At 41.2% G+C, this 17,049-nt stretch overlaps 2 protein-coding genes across 2 annotated transcripts in view; one reads left to right on the forward strand and one right to left on the reverse strand.

The window, feature by feature from the left end:
- myo1hb (myosin IHb) overlaps window positions 1-17,049 on the reverse strand; it is a 59,880-nt gene that overhangs the window by 8,994 nt on the left and 33,837 nt on the right. Inside the window, exons 2-3 of the mRNA XM_034547722.1 lie at window positions 1,129-1,290; window positions 616-731 (exon numbers count right to left, since the gene is read on the reverse strand). Of these exons, the coding sequence (XP_034403613.1) occupies window positions 616-731; window positions 1,129-1,266 (254 nt within the window). The 5' untranslated portion in view covers window positions 1,267-1,290. The remainder of the gene's footprint in view (window positions 1-615; window positions 732-1,128; window positions 1,291-17,049) is intronic.
- Window positions 9,044-14,444, forward strand: LOC117740998 (synaptic vesicle 2-related protein-like). The gene is made up of 16 exons (XM_034547725.1): window positions 9,044-9,132; window positions 10,030-10,145; window positions 10,940-11,025; window positions 11,112-11,210; window positions 11,314-11,385; window positions 11,468-11,592; window positions 11,688-11,751; window positions 11,834-11,959; window positions 12,028-12,156; window positions 12,275-12,348; window positions 12,680-12,756; window positions 12,850-12,954; window positions 13,179-13,290; window positions 13,388-13,469; window positions 13,779-13,868; window positions 13,978-14,444. The coding sequence occupies exons 1-16, from the start codon at window positions 9,071-9,073 to the stop codon at window positions 14,194-14,196; spliced, it is 1,638 nt and encodes a 545-aa protein (XP_034403616.1). The 5' UTR covers window positions 9,044-9,070; the 3' UTR covers window positions 14,197-14,444.

Here is a 17,049-nt window from a genome sequence, read left to right on the forward strand (position 1 = left end):
CCTGTTTAAGTTATACATTAAATAATAGAAATTCCTCTCTTCATATCGTTGTAATGCCTTTATTGGATAGCTAGCTGACACTGGAAAGATGAAAGATAATGAGGCGAGAGAGATTGAGCATGACCTGCAAAACAAAGGACCACATCGTTGAGGTTCATGGTCGGCGCCTGAGCTGCTTGAGCACCATGACGTCTTGCATTCATAATTCATTCATTCTTGTGTCACATTGACATCCTATCTTTTCCTTCTAATGTGATAATGTTTCATGCAATTGAAAGTTGTACTTAGGTACAGTGGTACCTTTAGCTGAATGCTAATGTCAGCATGCTAACAAACTCACAATGCCAATGCTGATTTTAAGTAAAGTGTTGTTCACATCTTAGTTTGCTCATTAGCAATAAACACAAAGTACAGTTGAGGCTGATGAGAATAGGATTGTCTTTAGTTTTTCAGGTTTTGCTTTGGTGAAATAATCATTTTGACCGGATGATAGCCCGAGATGAAAAGTCAGTAGGATTCATCATCTGGTCAAATTGGAAAATTCCATAACAATACATCCACCCCAATGTATACTAATACACAACATAAATGAATACTACATTTATAAAATCTTACATATGAGGTGGCAGCTCAAAGAAGTTCACACCCATGTAGGTATCCATTTGCTTCTTGCTGTAGATATCTAACTCTTTATATGGGTTGACCGACACCAAGAGAGTTCCAATGTAGGTCTGCAGGGAAAGACGACGAGAGGAAATCATGTCCTGCAACTCTTGCACATTTGATAATACAGGACATTGTTTTTCTCGAACATTACATGACGGTAAAGGAAAGCTTCCAGCAGCATGGTGTGCATGTATCACTCTGCTGATAAGTAATTGTGTTCCTCTTATCAAAAGCAATAAGTTTGGTTAATCACTTGTCGTGACCTCATGTACACCGGTGACCTTTAGATTGCTCACTGTGCAAATGGAAAGAACAAGAGCTGCTGCTTCAGCAACACAAGGTACCTTATTCAGCAGAAGCAGCATGAGGACCTTGTTGGGTTGAAGGTCGAGGGCGTGAAGTTTAATTAGAGTAACAGAGCAAGACGGGTTATATAACCTTACACCACACAGGAAGACTCACGTAAATGAGATTCTCATGGAAGCGTTTCCTCAGGTTGTCCAGGAAGGCACTCTCGCTCGTGTAGGCGTCCAGCAGAACAAAATCCTGGATGCCCACACGATCCCGGGCTGTCAGGGAGGCCTCCATGTTTCTCAGCATCTGGTTACAGCGCTCCTCCAGGCTCTGCACAAGAGCAGGAACACATCCGTGACAAGGACACAAGGTATTGCAACACAACAAAGTGAAATGTCAAAACTTTATGAGACCTTGGTGACACAATTGCTCTTTTAAACAAAAGCTACAGATATGATGTTATTTATGGCCCGGTTCCCATTCCAAGACCAGGCCTATACGTCCCATCCTTTTCCTTTGTGTCCTGTTTTCCCCAAACGTTATCTGTTTTTGTTGAGGTTGTCACCACTAAAGAACACATGCTCACAATCATAGATGATCTGGGATGTATTTTTCCCAGTGAGTGTCCTGCCTGTTTGTCCCTATGTTAGTGACTCCCAATCAGTTCGTGGCCTTGGCTGCATCCTTCATTCACGTGCCGCATCTAAATTCTGCCATCGCTATCTAATCTGCTTCCTTGTTCTCTAAAAAGCCATCCGTTTTGTTCAGGACAAGAACCAAACAAACTCGTAACATCTACACCAGAAGCGTCATATATAGTCCACAGTTTGATACAAGATGAAACAATAACTGGCACAAATAAATACTTAATCAAGTGGAATCTAGAAGTAATTACAGTCAATTTAATATGTATATACACAGGAAATGATCTGCCACTTAAAGATACTCAATTGAAGAAGTGCCAGGTAAAACAATCAGCCAATGCAATGCACTTTAATTACGGTGCCATGAAAGAGCCGCCCGGTAGTACGCGTCAGTAGTTTGGCTCTCATCACTGCCAAGTTGACCTGTTGCCGTAGTAACTGACACTCACAGATCATTCTCCAGTAAAACAGGCAGATACTCTACTGACCCAGCAGAAATTCACAGCAAAATGTCACAATACATCATGTCCCGAAAAAGCACATGTGATCATTAAAATGTTCAACAACGTTTTGCAGGAAAAAGTTGAAAAAGCGACTTACCCTGAAGGAACCTGATGTGAGTATGCCTCTGTGGCTATTGTGAACTGAACATCTGGCTTTATTGAGGGAAAGAACAGGAAACCAAAAAAAACTGTCTTGACTTCCCTTAATAGGAAACCATCAATAATGTAGTGAGGTCACAACAAAAGAAGCAAATCTCATTTGAAATATGTATTTGTGTATGTGTGTGTGTGTGTGTGTGTGTGCGCGCCTGAAGATAAATAAGTTACTGTAGATGTTACTCTACTTCATACAACATACTTGCATGACCGGGGAACGACTGGGGATTTCAAATCTAAATCAAAAAAAGTTGAATGTTAGATTATTTGGGAGAGGCTGTGATCTTGCAAATCAAATCGAAAGTCACCTTGATCTTTAACATTTTTTTACAATTAGGCTTCATGATGAGAAGCCAAGCAAAAAGAAAAAGAAAAATACATTATTTCGCGAATGTACTGCAATTTTCCCATGTTTATGTTGCCCCGCCATATATTTATGAACATTAAATATTAGTTGTATATTTTATATAGCAATTAATAAAACATAAAGCTGTAAATTCAGCACATAAGTCACCCTCATTGGCCAGAACACAATACCGATTAGCCTGTTTTTGAATTTACAAAATATAAGAGAAAAGTCCAACACCTGGTGGCAGCACTATAATATGAGAAGTTGAGGTATTGCGAAATATGCTTCTAAATACCTATAGTACCTTTAATACAGGCGTAAGGTATTAACCTAAAGAACAACAGAAGTATCAATAAAACTAGGGACCAAATAATTTTTCTAATGAGATGTCTCCAAAAACATTTCATCACATGTGTCTGTAAATAACACCTGAAGAAGGCCTTCCAACTCTTCGTTGATGAATTTGGTGTTGTTGTCAAGGCTCTGCATGTCTCACATCAAATGCAAAAGTAAACAAACGCGGTTAAGCAGCGAGCCCGCTAGATCTGTCTCAGACACTCTGCCCTGTTGTTGGCACTCTGTGGGTGTCTGTTGGCTGTCGGCCGCGCACAAAGTGCAGGGCCGAGATTTAATGCCATTCCGAGGAAACGTAACCTCTGCTGAACAAACAGCAGATGGTAAAACAACACTATGCTGGAAGAGAGCAACGGGATGAGATGGGGCTTTTCTTGGCTACATTGACATCTGATGTAAAATGGACAGTGCTCAACACATATGAAGAGAGAAGATGAACAAAACATTACATTTAGCTGACGCTTTCACCCAAAGCGACTTACAATCAGACACAACTACGGGGAGCAATTCTTAAGTGTCTTGCTCAAGGACACATCGAACCACCGATCCTCTGATTGAAAGCAGACCTGCTAACCACTGACCTACAGTCGCATGTATAAGGTAACACAAAATCCAACCTGAATAACTACAATAAACATCAAATGTTGATGCCAGGCTTCAGCGGAACAGGAAAGTCTATCTGACTCGGAGACCATCACCTGAGAGGGCGCTCCATTGTCCCTGTCTATCCAGTATGGTGCAGGATCCTGTTACGCAGCCACAAAGTGGCAGTTAGGCTCCTGAAAGAGATAGCGCTCCTAGTGGGCCATTGACTGACATCACACATCACCCAGGGCAACACACATTTAGGGGGCTCCAGGTGTCTAGAGAAACCTGACCGTCACAGGCCTCCATCACACCGGTCAGGTCCAGTACCTCATCTGTTGCTACTGTTTCACACAAGCATACAGTCACATGCTATGAACCGATTACCCTGTTTGGCTATTACATGTTTCACTTCTGGACAGTAAAATATGGTTAGCTTTTATTTAAAGCAGCATTCATTTCTTTTTCTGGTCAGTGAAAAAAACACACAACATTCACATATGATGTGCTCTATTTCCTCCACCAAATACAGGGCAACATGAGCATTCATGTTGCAGTTTTAACATCTGGAGGTTTTTTTTTTTCCATTATTAAGAAAATATGACCCGAGATCACTTAAAATCATCAAGTACAAGTACAACAGAGTTGCAGTCAACATACACAAGCCCACGTTCATGTAATTACCTCCTTTACTTCCAAGGCCATGTGCGTCATGGTTAAATTGGTCTTGTGTGCTGGACCTGAGAAATCCAAATAACTTTGAGCTTCAATCCTCCAGGTGGACAACTCAGACAAACACCCCCTGTGACGGCTGCGCTAGTAGCCGATGAGTTCTCCCATAGTGGAGCCTCTCTAAGTCAGCACAGGTACTTCACCAAGAATCTACTGTCTCCTCTGCTGCTCAGGTTTGCATCGGCCCCTGATTCAAATACTGGCTCGTCGCTGGCCCGTCACCCCGACGGGGGCAGAGCGGCTGGAGAGGAGGAGGAGGAAGAGGAGAGTGTGGCACTGCTGCTTCCTGCCTAGCTGGCGTCCCTGCAATGTAGGTAACGAGGCAGTAATGAGCTACCTGGCTCTGGAAGCACTGGTTAAACATTCATGGAGGCCAGGCAGCAAACATTCATTCAGCGCTTCACCTGAGTGATGAACAGCTACTCTAGTGTTTAAGGAAGAGTGTGTGCGTGCGTGTTTCTGTCTGTGTGTGTGCATGCGTGTTTCTCTGTGTGTGTGTGTGTGTGTGTGTGTTTGTGTGTGTGTGTGCAGGTATGTAATACAAGGATGTAGTAACAATATCTTCCCAGAGACCCGTCCTCACCACAAAATTACAGCCCAGGTATTCGATTACTGATCTTTGATTAGGCAGATGCATTTCAAACTAATTACTCGCTGCTCATTAGAGCCATAACGACGAGTCCAGTTTTGGATCAAACTACTCTTTATTCGGTGACACCACCTCACAGAATATTTCAGAACTACAGTAATGTGTTACTGTGATGCATTCGGTTTTCAACGAAAGCTTTTAAATGAAACCTTAATTAATAAATAAAATATGTATTCAAATGATTAATCTGTAACATGGAACTGAACTGATTGTGTATATCATACTGTATATAAACATCCACAAACAGGACATGTGGGGAGAGAGAACAGATGAAGATAGACCATTGTACTTTTAGTACTATTTTAATTAAAAATTTGTATTGATATCACAATAATACAACATTGCACCCTATTGCTTCCATTTCATCTTTGTCTTGTAGGTCAGGTGTAACAGGCCTGCGGACAGCATAACATTGCCCTCTCATTCCGTCTGTTTAAAATGTAACATTGTGCTTCCTGTAAGCATCAACAAAGGCATCTTACGTTACGGAGATCGGCACAAAATGCACTGTGACATATGCTGGAAAAATGACCATTAACATAATGCAATTCATTATGCAAATACTGAGAGGTTCAACATCCGATGTTGGTTTAAGCCACTGTGTATTTAAAATATAAATGCAGTGGCAACTTCTGCTTGAAAGGAGTATATTTACATTATGTTTGTCCTCCATCTGCACCTACTATTTTGATTATATGTTTTACCGGATTGAGACTAAATCAAAAACAGGACTAAACGGCTGATAATAAGGGATAGTTTATTACTTTTTAAAATTCTACTTTTATATCCGTGCCAATTTGATATGTGAGCTGTGGTACCGATAAAAGAAGCCGTTTTCAACACGTAAAAAAAATCTGAGAACCAGTTGTTCATTTTCAGGACTTTGAGTATTCAGATTTGGTCAATTTTCAATAACTATTGAGGTTAGATACTCAGCCTTAATGATAACACAAGCCACTGCTTCCTCGAGTATCTCCTTTCATTTGGTGCATCGCCTCAATCCGGCCGAAGGTTCAAAGTGCACCATTAAAAAAAGTCTTGAAACCACACACTGTCCAGTATTATACTCAAACACGAGAACACATCTCAACATCAAGGACAGAAATAGGAGGTCAATAATACGTTGACTCCGAACGTGTGAAGGACAAGGTGGATCACACAGTGTCCTTGATCCACCACTTGTCCAAATCAATATTCACAGGCCCAATTAGTCCCAAACAACTAAACTTTCAACTAATCCTTTATTTATGTGAGCAAACAACTTACTGTCGACAGGGCAGGACTCTGAAGGCTAAACCGAGCTGTGAGGCTGTTGGTTTCAGCAGTGGAGCGTTCAAGGAACAAATCTCACAATAACTAATACACAGCATCACTGTGTTCATAATGCGTGCATGCAAATGGAATAGGTCATTCACATGTCAAAGCTTTTAAGCATGTACAGCAGATAGTATATCTTACCTTTGAATCCATGTCTTGGTCCTCTGTGCAATTCAGAAAAGCTCTGCCGAGGTTCTGTGTCGTTCTGCGTGAGTCCAGCCAAGCAGCTGATGTGACCAGTGGATGTATTGTATATCCTACCTGTATTTATGACCGTCCCATAATGCAGCAGCCTCAGCATGTCCTCGCGGGGATTTATTGTACTCTTTACTCCACTACTTGTATCTAACAGCTATAGCTACATTTTTAAGAAACATAATAGAACATATACATAAGTGTAAGATATATATATATATATATATATATATACATATATATACATATACATAAGTGTAAGATATATATATATATTGAACTTGTTAAAGGCAGTGGCTTCCATTTTCGGGGGATTGTAGCTTTCATGTTGCATGAGGTGATTTCCCTTAAAAACTTCTCACATCCTTTCATTTAGAATAATGCGAGAGGAAAAAAAAGTAGGAAGTCCAAACTATACAGACAAATTAACTGATAATCTATGAGGGGCCGTTTAGGCCATAACTATTGAGACACTCTCACACACACTACTGAGACACTTACACACATACTAATGAAACACTCGCACATTCACTATTGAAATGCTTGTACACTCACTACTGAAACACTTACACATACATACATACTCTGTAAATACTCTTACGCATACATATGAGAAACACACACGCATACATATATACTTCTGTGTCATATACACATACATATGACATGCTTACATGCATACAAGTGAAACATGTATACATATCTATTTGTTTTCAGTTATATGTATGTATGCTCTTACATGAGGATGTGCAAGCGTCTCACATGTATTCATACAAGTAATTTCAGTAGTGACCATGAGAGTGTTTCACTAGTGAGTGTAAGAGTGTTTCATTAGTATGTGTGTAAGTGTTTCAGTAGTGAGTGTACGAATGTTTCATTAGTATGTGTGTAAGTGTTTCAGTAGTGAGTGTAAGAATGTTTCATTAGTATGTGTGTAAGTGTTTCAGTAGTGAGTGTAAGAGTGTTTCATTAGTATGTGTGTAAGTGTTTCAGTAGTGAGTGTAAGAGTGTTTCAGTAGTATGTGTGTAAGTGTTTCAGTAGTGAGTGTAAGAGTGTTTCAGTAGTATGTGTGTAAGTGTTTCAGTAGTGAGTGTAAGAGTGTTTCAGTACTATGTGTGTAAGTGTTTCAGTAGTGAGTGTAAGAGTGTTTCAGTAGTGAGTGTACGAGTGTTTCATTAGTATGTGTGTAAGTGTTTCAGTAGTGAGTGTAAGAGTGTTTCATTAGTATGTGTGTAAGTGTTTCAGTAGTGAGTGTACGAGTGTTTCATTAGTATGTGTGTAAGTGTTTCAGTAGTGCGTGTGAGAGTGTCTCAATAGTGCGTGTGAGAGTGTCTCAATAGTTATGGCCTAAACGGCCCCTCATAATAATCCATCTTTTGTTTTTACTTGTTGAATTCATGACTTACTTGTATTGGAGTACTTTTAGATCATTGTATTGGCTTACTTACTTCTTCCATCTCGGTACCGGGAACTGTGCCAGTGTTTCTGAATGCTACTCGAGAAAAACTCATATACTTTTCTATTTACTGCGAAGCCTTTTCCTACGCATAGCATCCTGTTTTATATTTTTAAGCATATGTTGTTTTATTGAGCCACTGGTTTCATTTTATTTTTGTTTGCTGCACATATTTGAGAAACTAACCCAGAGCCCCGTGTTATAGGAGCAGCAGGCGTCAAAAAGTCTTGAGTGTGGGGTTAGACTACAGGAAATAAAAATACATTCCTTTCTCTCACAAGGCTTCTGTGAACAGATACAATAGACTGTGAATGTGTAATTATCACCACGTGTGAATATGAACTAACTTGTTACACACAGCTCTGAACACAAGGAGTACAACCTCAAGACAACAGCAGCCTTTACACAGAAAGCATTCTGGCTATGTGACCAGAAAGAGGAGAGCACAACCTGCTGTCGGCTAGAGGGCTGAACAGCTGGTCCGCCTCCTCAAATGTAAAAGATGCAAAGAAATAAGAAACATTAATTTTGACAAATTCAACTCTGTAATCCCATATTTCAAAGAGTTTAAGGACCTCTGAAAATTCTAAATACTATATCGCTCCCCAATATATAAAAATATCAACTGTGATGTTGGGGTAATAGTCATGACACACACACACATATGCATTATCTGTCTTTGCTTTAACTTTTGGTGATCAATAATTCAGCTCACTGTTGTACTTAAGAGCCAAGAGCCAAGGGAAGATTGTTTCAGTTTGATGTATCTCTACTGGTTGGATTTGTGTTTGTAATTGAAATACTGGAAACAATAAAATAAAATAAAAGAATATTCATGAACTGGCAACGTGATCCCCATGTTCTATATCTTCCTACTTATTGTTTAAATACATATCGCCCTCTGGAGAGAACGTTTGAATAATTATGGCTGATCAATTACCCTCCCCCCTCCCAAAAAACAAAGCAAAACTATCTCACCAAACTCCATTCTTTTCACGTGTGCACAACAGCACTGTTTTATTTCCTGTTGTAAACCCTCTCTCTCCCCATATTTCCCTCAGGTATTGTTCTCTGATTGGGTGTCTCAGTGAAACCGGAGCCTGCACCTGATGTCTGATGAATACACCTGCGCGTTGTGTGGCGTAAGTCTCACCTGACGCGTAACTGACATGGAGAGCTGGAGCAGAATACCCACGATGAAGTACAGACGGTGGACAAATCCTGGAGCCAGGTAGAACCAGCCCATGCCTTTACTTTTGTATTTCTTCCCATGTATATGTACAGTATGTATGGGTGTTAGGTACCGCTGTCTTCATCTACCAGAGTGTTGCGGGTCGAAACTTATTACAATATATCCAGGGTGTTGGCGAATCGGTCAAAAAGAGACAAAGTAGTGTTTTTAAATAGTAAGTTATTAATATCGTGATGTTGGGGACTCGCAGACGTTGAGTTTAGGGCTTTCCAACTGCCAGGCATGTCGCAGATGTTAGCCCTGTATGAACTCTTCCCGCAGGGCCTTATTTCTGCAGACTTTGCCAGAGGAATTTACCCTTAGTTCCTCGATTACTTTCCTCGCCTCCTACTCGCGTGTTTTAGCCCCGCCCACTGAAGATGCGAGGAGAGAGGAGTCGAGGTAACAGGCATTAAAGAAAATGAGCTTTCCTTCCCTAATTGTGTATTCATTAAATCTCTTTCAGAGGCTTATGACTGTGTCCAAGACAACTTATTTATTTACTATTAATGTTATTCATTAATAGTCATTATGTCATTAATGACATACTTTTTTATTCAACACACACACACACACATATATATATATATATATATATATATATATATATATATATATATATATATACGGACACATACTGTCAATATGACAACATGAAATACAGAAAGTTAGAGTTTAATATAAGAGAACATTGTGATTGATTTAATAAGTTGACGCCCAAAGCTGTTTGAAGCCTACATTCAAGAAAATAAACACAATATCAAGGTGAATGCCATTAAGGAATGCAGTGAGATACATAGTCTGTGAAGAGGAGAGAGTTTGATCACATGTTTGATCATCTTAAATAACAAAAATGTATGAATGCAAATAATAATGCCTGTTGTTCTCCCTTTTAAGTGGTGATCGCAGCGATGAGGACTACACAGACAATGAGATCTGCGTCATAGCCTCAGCAAGAGTCGACCCAGAAGGAATAAAGTCTGCATCCAGAACTGGATTTCATCAAACTGAGGGTCTGTAGAACAACTTTAAGTCGTTGTAGTTTATACATATTTTTGATCCTATACATCTGTGTGAAAAATACACAATCATCAAGGTGGCCTTTCAATCTAAATGGGGATTATTTTGTTGCAACCTTAAACTATGCTTGTTTTTTTTGTGAGGGGAAAGGTGAGAAACAGTTTGCATATGAGCTGAGGAATGCTACATTGCAGCATTGAAAGTAAACAAGTTTATTATGCAGCAGAATTACCTCCTGTAAGAGTTTCAATATTATATCATTGGATACTTGTTGTTGATGTATTGGCGTGAGAGCAATACTTTAATGTTGTAGTTGACAGTGTAGATAACATTTTAATTATTTGATATGCTTTTTTGTAGTTTATTTTATATAATAATGCAACATATTTTAATAGAATTTGTGTTTGTTAAATTTAAATTTTAAAAGTAATTATGGCTTCGTAAAAAATGTTGTATTTCCCTTTTTAAAATGTAGTGGAATAGAAGTACAACATAGCATTAAAGGGAAATACTAGTAAAAGAACTATACTTCAAAAATACTTTTTTTTTTTTAAAGAAACTCAGTTATCTGAGGCCTGTTGGTTGCAACACATTCACGTGATGACATCTAATCAGCTTCTGTTGCTCTTAAAGAGACTGTTCTAAGCTCCAGGCAAAAGTATTATTTGAACATCATTATTTAACTTTTAAATGTCTAAAAACACAATATCAATATTGAGATTGTTGAGCAATTCTGCTTCCATTTCTTAACAGGGAAATTGCAGTGACTGTCTTGTCCCTTTTACAGAAACCTTTACAGTGGACGATGCACTTGAGGCCTTCGGCTTTGGAAAGTTCCAGTGGAAAATGTCTGTCCTCACCGGACTGTCATGGGTAATAATCCTAAAACATGCAGAAAAGTCCTCACTCTGACTTCCAGATACTGAATATCATGTAACGCTTTGCCTCTCTGAGAGCAGATCGGAGACGCCATGGAGATGATGATCCTCAGTATCTTGGGCCCCCAGCTGCACTGTGAGTGGAGGCTGCCAAGCTATCAGGTGGCTCTCATAACATCGGTAAACTCCCTTTCTGTGCTTTATTCTCAAAATATAAATATAAATATATAATATATATATGAAAATCTTCTCTCTCAAGATCTTTTTGTTTTTATTGACTCAGGTGGTGTTTGTAGGAATGGCAATCGGTTCAACAGTACTCGGCAATGTATCTGACATCTACGGCAGAAAAGCAGTAAGTCTCATATTTGGGTTGTTAATGATTTTTTTGATATGTTTTGATGTTTAACTTGTGTGTTTGTCTCTGTGGTGAACAGGGTCTGAAGATTAGTATGTTCTGGGTTCTGTTCTATGGCCTGCTGAGTGCCTTTGCTCCGGTGTACGGCTGGCTCTTGATCCTGCGGGGCCTCGTAGGCTTCGGTCTCGGAGGAGCTCCTCAGTCGTAAGTTCAACTGCTTTTGAAGCCCGCACTGAACAGACCTGCACATTTCAATTGCCACGAAATGATTTGCAATAATCGTTTGGTCTCTTTTTAAGGGTGACGCTGTACTCGGAATTCCTCCCAGTGAAGTCAAGAGGCTTCTCTGTCATACTGCTTGCGGTACTGTTTGTTATCACTACATGACTTTAACTGTATTGCAGTGTTGAATCTTTGATCTGATTGGTGTGTTTGTGTGCATCAGGTATTCTGGGCGCTTGGCTCTGTGTTTACGGTCCTTCTGGCATTGGTGACCATGCCCACTCTCGGCTGGAGGTGGCTGCTCGGCTTGTCTACCATACCTATGGCAATCACTATTTGCTTATTCTCTGTAAGTATGTTGGTTATGAAATAAAACCAGCCAAGAATCAAGCTCCAACTGAACTTCACGTGTTACAGTGGCTACCTGAAAGTCCCCGTTTTCATGTGCTGACCGGAAAAACGGACAAGGCCATGGCAACCTTTGCACGCATCGCCAAAGAGAATGGCAAGGCCATGCCTCAAGGGAAGCTTGTCATCTATAAACAGGTGGGGTTACACATGCAAGGGTTCTTGCTTTTCTTTCAGGTAAAGGACACAACTTTCCAATACCTAATTGTTGATATTAATAAATAAACCTTTTATTATTGTCATTTTTATTTCACAGGCTGGCCATAGACCAATCAAAACTCTTTTCACTTCCCGGTATTGGAGGACTACTCTTCTTCTGTGGTGTATATGGTGAGCTTGAATAAAACGTTTTCTCCTCGCTGTCAACTTTCCTTCATCTGGTATCTTAAACTCAGGGGATTATTTAATCAAGGCTGGATTACCAAGTAGTGGTTGGTTCCTAGGGCGCAGGAAAGTGCTGAGTAGTCTACTGTGTGCACTTTATGTGATGGGCACTTAAAGGCTTGTGTACGCACACAATGCAGAGAGTGGGAGCAACATCATTTTAAATAATTTGTACCCCAATGTCCTATAGTAGGTTAATCCATCTTTGTGTGTTGATGCTTCATCTTCAACTATATGTACACAACTTAGAATAATGTATGGTGTTTTTTATCCAAAGGTTTGCTTACGCCTTCACCTACTACGGGATAGTCCTGTTGACGACTGAGCTGTACCAAGCTGGACATTCATGTGAGGGTACGTAACAGCGCCCTGTGGACCAGCTTTTAACTCATAATGCGTCTTAAATTGGAACTAACCCCAAAACAAAACTATCATTCCTCCTCATAGGAACGCAAGGGGGCAAGATTGAACCAAGCTGTAGACTGGAATGCAAATATTTGACAATAGCTGACTACAAAGACCTGTTATGGACCACCACAGCTGAATTCCCAGGTAAAATGCTCTTTATTAGCATTTTCTTAGTGCTGTGGTATGTAATTAAAACTTTCAGGTGAAGACCTTTTATGATGCTGTTGCCACAAACAGGTTTGAGCCCAGAGACAGAGGTTCCTCCATGTTTCTTCATCATCTGTTATAATTGTAATTAATTAACACTGTTTCATTACAACTCTTGACTGCCACGTTTAAAAGATGTTTGTTTTTCATGTTTGTTTCAGGTATTTTAGTCATCCTTCTGGTAATTGACCGTATTGGCAGGAAGAAGAGCCTGGCTCTGTGTTTCTTCATGTTTTCTTTGAGCATGCTGCCCATATACGCTTGTATTGGGAGGTAAGTTTGTGTTGTTGTGTCACATTGGAACGGTAGCGATATATTAAAACATCAGGACTGACCTCTTAACTGTCTGTCTGTCTTTCTGTCCATGCAGGACAGCTGTTACAATCTGCATCTTTATAGCCAGAGCCTTCATCTCTGGAGGATACCAAGTTGCTTATGTTTACACATCAGAGGTATGTCTTTTACCAAGTTAACATTTAACAGTTGCTTTTAGATCATTTTAAATTAGGGCTGATCCCTCTTAATTGATTAGTCAACTGATCGGTCGTTTTGGTCTCTGTCATTTAAAAAAATGCTTTTTTCATGCTGAATTACTTATTTGGTAAATATTCGAAGTGATGTTTTTGTACGACTGTGGAGAAATGCAGTTCTAAAGATCTGTTGTTTAAAGCAACTAATCGATTAGTTGACAAAGAGTGTTAATCGATTTTCTTTGGTCGAGGACAGCCCTAACTGGACAAAATGCTATTTTTTCTTATTAGGTGTTCCCTACAGAAATCAGAGCCTTAGCAATAGGAACTTCAGGTACGATGAGCAAGGTGGGGGCCCTGGTTACCCCCTTTGTGGCGCAGGTATGCAGAAGTGATCATCTCTCTTGACACTTTCCAAAGAAACATGTTCAAAATGAGTTCCAGCACCATTTCTCCGACTGGCTCCTCACATTTTGTGTTTTGGTTCTAGGTGCTGCTCAGGACATCGGTGTATGGGACCCTCTCGTTGTACTGTGCCTTTAGTCTGCTGGGTGGCATTGCATCCTTGATCCTGCCCATTGAGACAGTGGGCAAGGGTCTGCAGGAGTCCAGTCTTGATAAGGATTCCGGAGACGAGACGACCACCAGAACCAGCAAGTCAAATGATACAGCGGAGGAGTGTGAACCAGGGGTATCCAGTTCAGGATGAGTGAACACATTTAAAAGAAAGGATACTTTGTCAACTTCAAGGCTGCTGCAGATGCCACAGTTGCCCGTTCAACTTCATCCCGTTGTTCTTCACCCATCGTCGCTCACAGGATTGAAACTAATCTCATTACAGGCAGGGAGTGATAATTGAGGGCAGGCCTACTTCCCATGTCTAATGACTTGGACCGGTTTGTTTACCCTCTACATTTAGGCCAAGAGAAGCAACAGAGGGGACATTATGGACAATGATGATTCACTGTACTGGCTCTGCCTAGAGTTACACATGTTAGCTTGACCTAACGCTTTGGATAAAAATGACTTATTGTATTTTATTTATTTATGAAACCAGAGGGATTTTTGCTCATTAAAGATGTTCAATATACCTTGGGCTCTTTTTTATTTTGTCAGTGAATCCCAGTGTTGAAAAAAAGATGCATGGTTCAATCACTTTAGAGCGGCAACGATGACTTGATTAATCGATACGTGGATCAGCAGAAAACTAAAATCTGCAAGTATGATCAAATCAAATAGACTTCATTCTCAAACGTGGAACTGAAGCCGTTTCCTTGTTTGAACATTAGGCTACAGTAAATAGTTTTTAATTTGGGGCTTTTTGGTGGAACAAAACGACACATTTGGAGACATCACGTGGGACTCAAGGAGGTTGTGACCGTCATGTTCAAGGGTTTGCTGATGAATTGCTCATTTAACGAGCAGATGACTCCATCATGAACATATCGCTGCTTGGTGCCCCTCCACAGCAGGTCGACCTCACTGCGTTTCATAACATGAACTGAATATTATTTCATCATTTTGTATTTGGGAGTTCCTAGTCTGGCCAGTCACCTTGACAACATTGGCCCAATGACAGCGCGCAGGCGAACTAGGCCAGCCAATCACAGGCGTCCGGCGAAGCTGCATGTCATTTCTGCTCCGCTTGCAACCTGCACCGTGTTTTGTTTGTCCGTCTGCGCAGCAGTGATGAAATCGCGGTGTCCGCTGCTGGCGCGGTACAAACGGAGGAAATCTCCCATGACTTCCCGCTGATGAGGACTCCGGTAACCGCAGAGGACGCACGGAGCAGGACCGAACGGGAGCACCGCCGGGGCTCTGGAGTCTGGAGGTGCTGCTGGATGAGAGTCTGACTAGGCATTTTCTCCCCGGTGACAGAGACAATCTCAGCGGCGCATCTTCCCACGTCCTCCTCCCCTCCCCTCCCTTCTGCTCCTCTCCTCCTCCGCTGCCCTCCGAGGCTGCAGCCCACCGACCATGGCCCTGGTGACTCTGCAGCGCTCTCCCACCCCCAGTGCAGCATCCTCGGCCAGCACGACGAACAGCAGTGCGGGGGAGGTAAGTGGGAAAAGCCGGGGCTCGGTCTTTGTGTGCGCGGTGTCAGGAAACGCCGAGGAGGCGCCTGCAAAGGAGCCCGTCAGCCTCGGCGGTGTGGTGTTTAATATCCCGCAGGAAGGGTTAACCATCCTTCCGTCATTGCTGTGTGTGTGTGTGTGTTATAAACTTGATTTATTGTTGCATTGTTTGCAGCAGAGAGTTGTTTGTGGCTACTGTGGCAGCGGGTTTGTAAACAAAATCCTGCAGCGGGGGAGGGGGAGGCTGCTGGATTTAGCTGTCAGAACAAAGTGGTCATTTTGCTGCTGCACAAACATTTGCTGCGTTGCACTCAGGTTGTTCTCCCTTCTTGTTATTGGCCTTTTATGTCGGAATGCAGCCTCGGTGTTGGGGAGGAGACTTTAAAGGGGAATGACGTCAATTTTGTTTAAGAGTTATGATCAGTGTGTGCCCCAGGACACTTTAGTCAAGTGTTCATGAACTTTTTACATCGAGTGATGCTAGATGTGTGCAAGACCTTCACACCACAAACTTACTAACCTGTGTTCAGTAGTTTTCATCACAATTCAAAAAGAGCGTATGTTGTTTTCTAGTTTTAAGAGTTCAGCTCCTGACAACAAGAAGTAACATTTGACTCTGAGGAGTTTGAGGCTGTGAATCAGATGTTAACTCCCATATGGTACACTTAAGCGGCAAACGCATTCAAATGTGGAGCGGTGCCAGATTTGACATCTAGATGAAACCATAACACGAGGGTTTTAGGAGGGTGGATTATGTGCTCTTAGGCTGTCTGAGCTGAGACACAAAAACAAGCAGTGACATTATCCCTCTGATGAGGAGTTGGGGTTTTAACATCACTTCCTGTATTGCAGCTCACTGTTCTGCAAGAGTCAGACAGCAGGAAGGAAAAGTGGATGTGTGTGACGTTTGGATGCGTGTTCTTTTCCGCTGAACTCTTGCTGTTTGAAGGCCTCCTAATGATTTTACTGTTGTCCCTGGAGCAGATGAAATCACAGCACTGACAGGACAGGACCAGCAGTTGGCGCTGGCATGCTTCATTCCAATTGCATGGTCCTCAACATCCACTTGTAGCACCTCACATTTTAAAGATTTCAAATCATTAATGTATCGAGGTCCAGTCAGTTCCTGGATGCATTCTGCCCATGTGGCTCTGCAGCTCAGCAAACACATATTTTAGTAATGATTTGGTAAAGCCAGTAATGATGTTTCATCCTCGCGATGAATGTCGGCCTCCAGGTGACCTAAGCAACACTTACAAGTGTAGTAGTCTCAGTTCACTAATCCGGTCCGGGACTCGGTGAGAACAACTCTAGTTCTGTCGGGCTGCAGCTACACATATTAGATTCACAAAGAAGGCCTTCTTTTTCTTTCTTTTTTTAAAGAACAAGAAAACATTTAAAATCCTCTCCTCAGTTGTTCCTCAACATCTATTCGACACTGTCATTACACAAGGTCATGCTGCTGCAGTCTTTATATTCTCTGCACT

This window comes from Cyclopterus lumpus, chromosome 12 (assembly GCF_009769545.1).
Source record: "Cyclopterus lumpus isolate fCycLum1 chromosome 12, fCycLum1.pri, whole genome shotgun sequence".
Taxonomy (NCBI): Eukaryota; Metazoa; Chordata; class Actinopteri; order Perciformes; family Cyclopteridae; genus Cyclopterus; species Cyclopterus lumpus.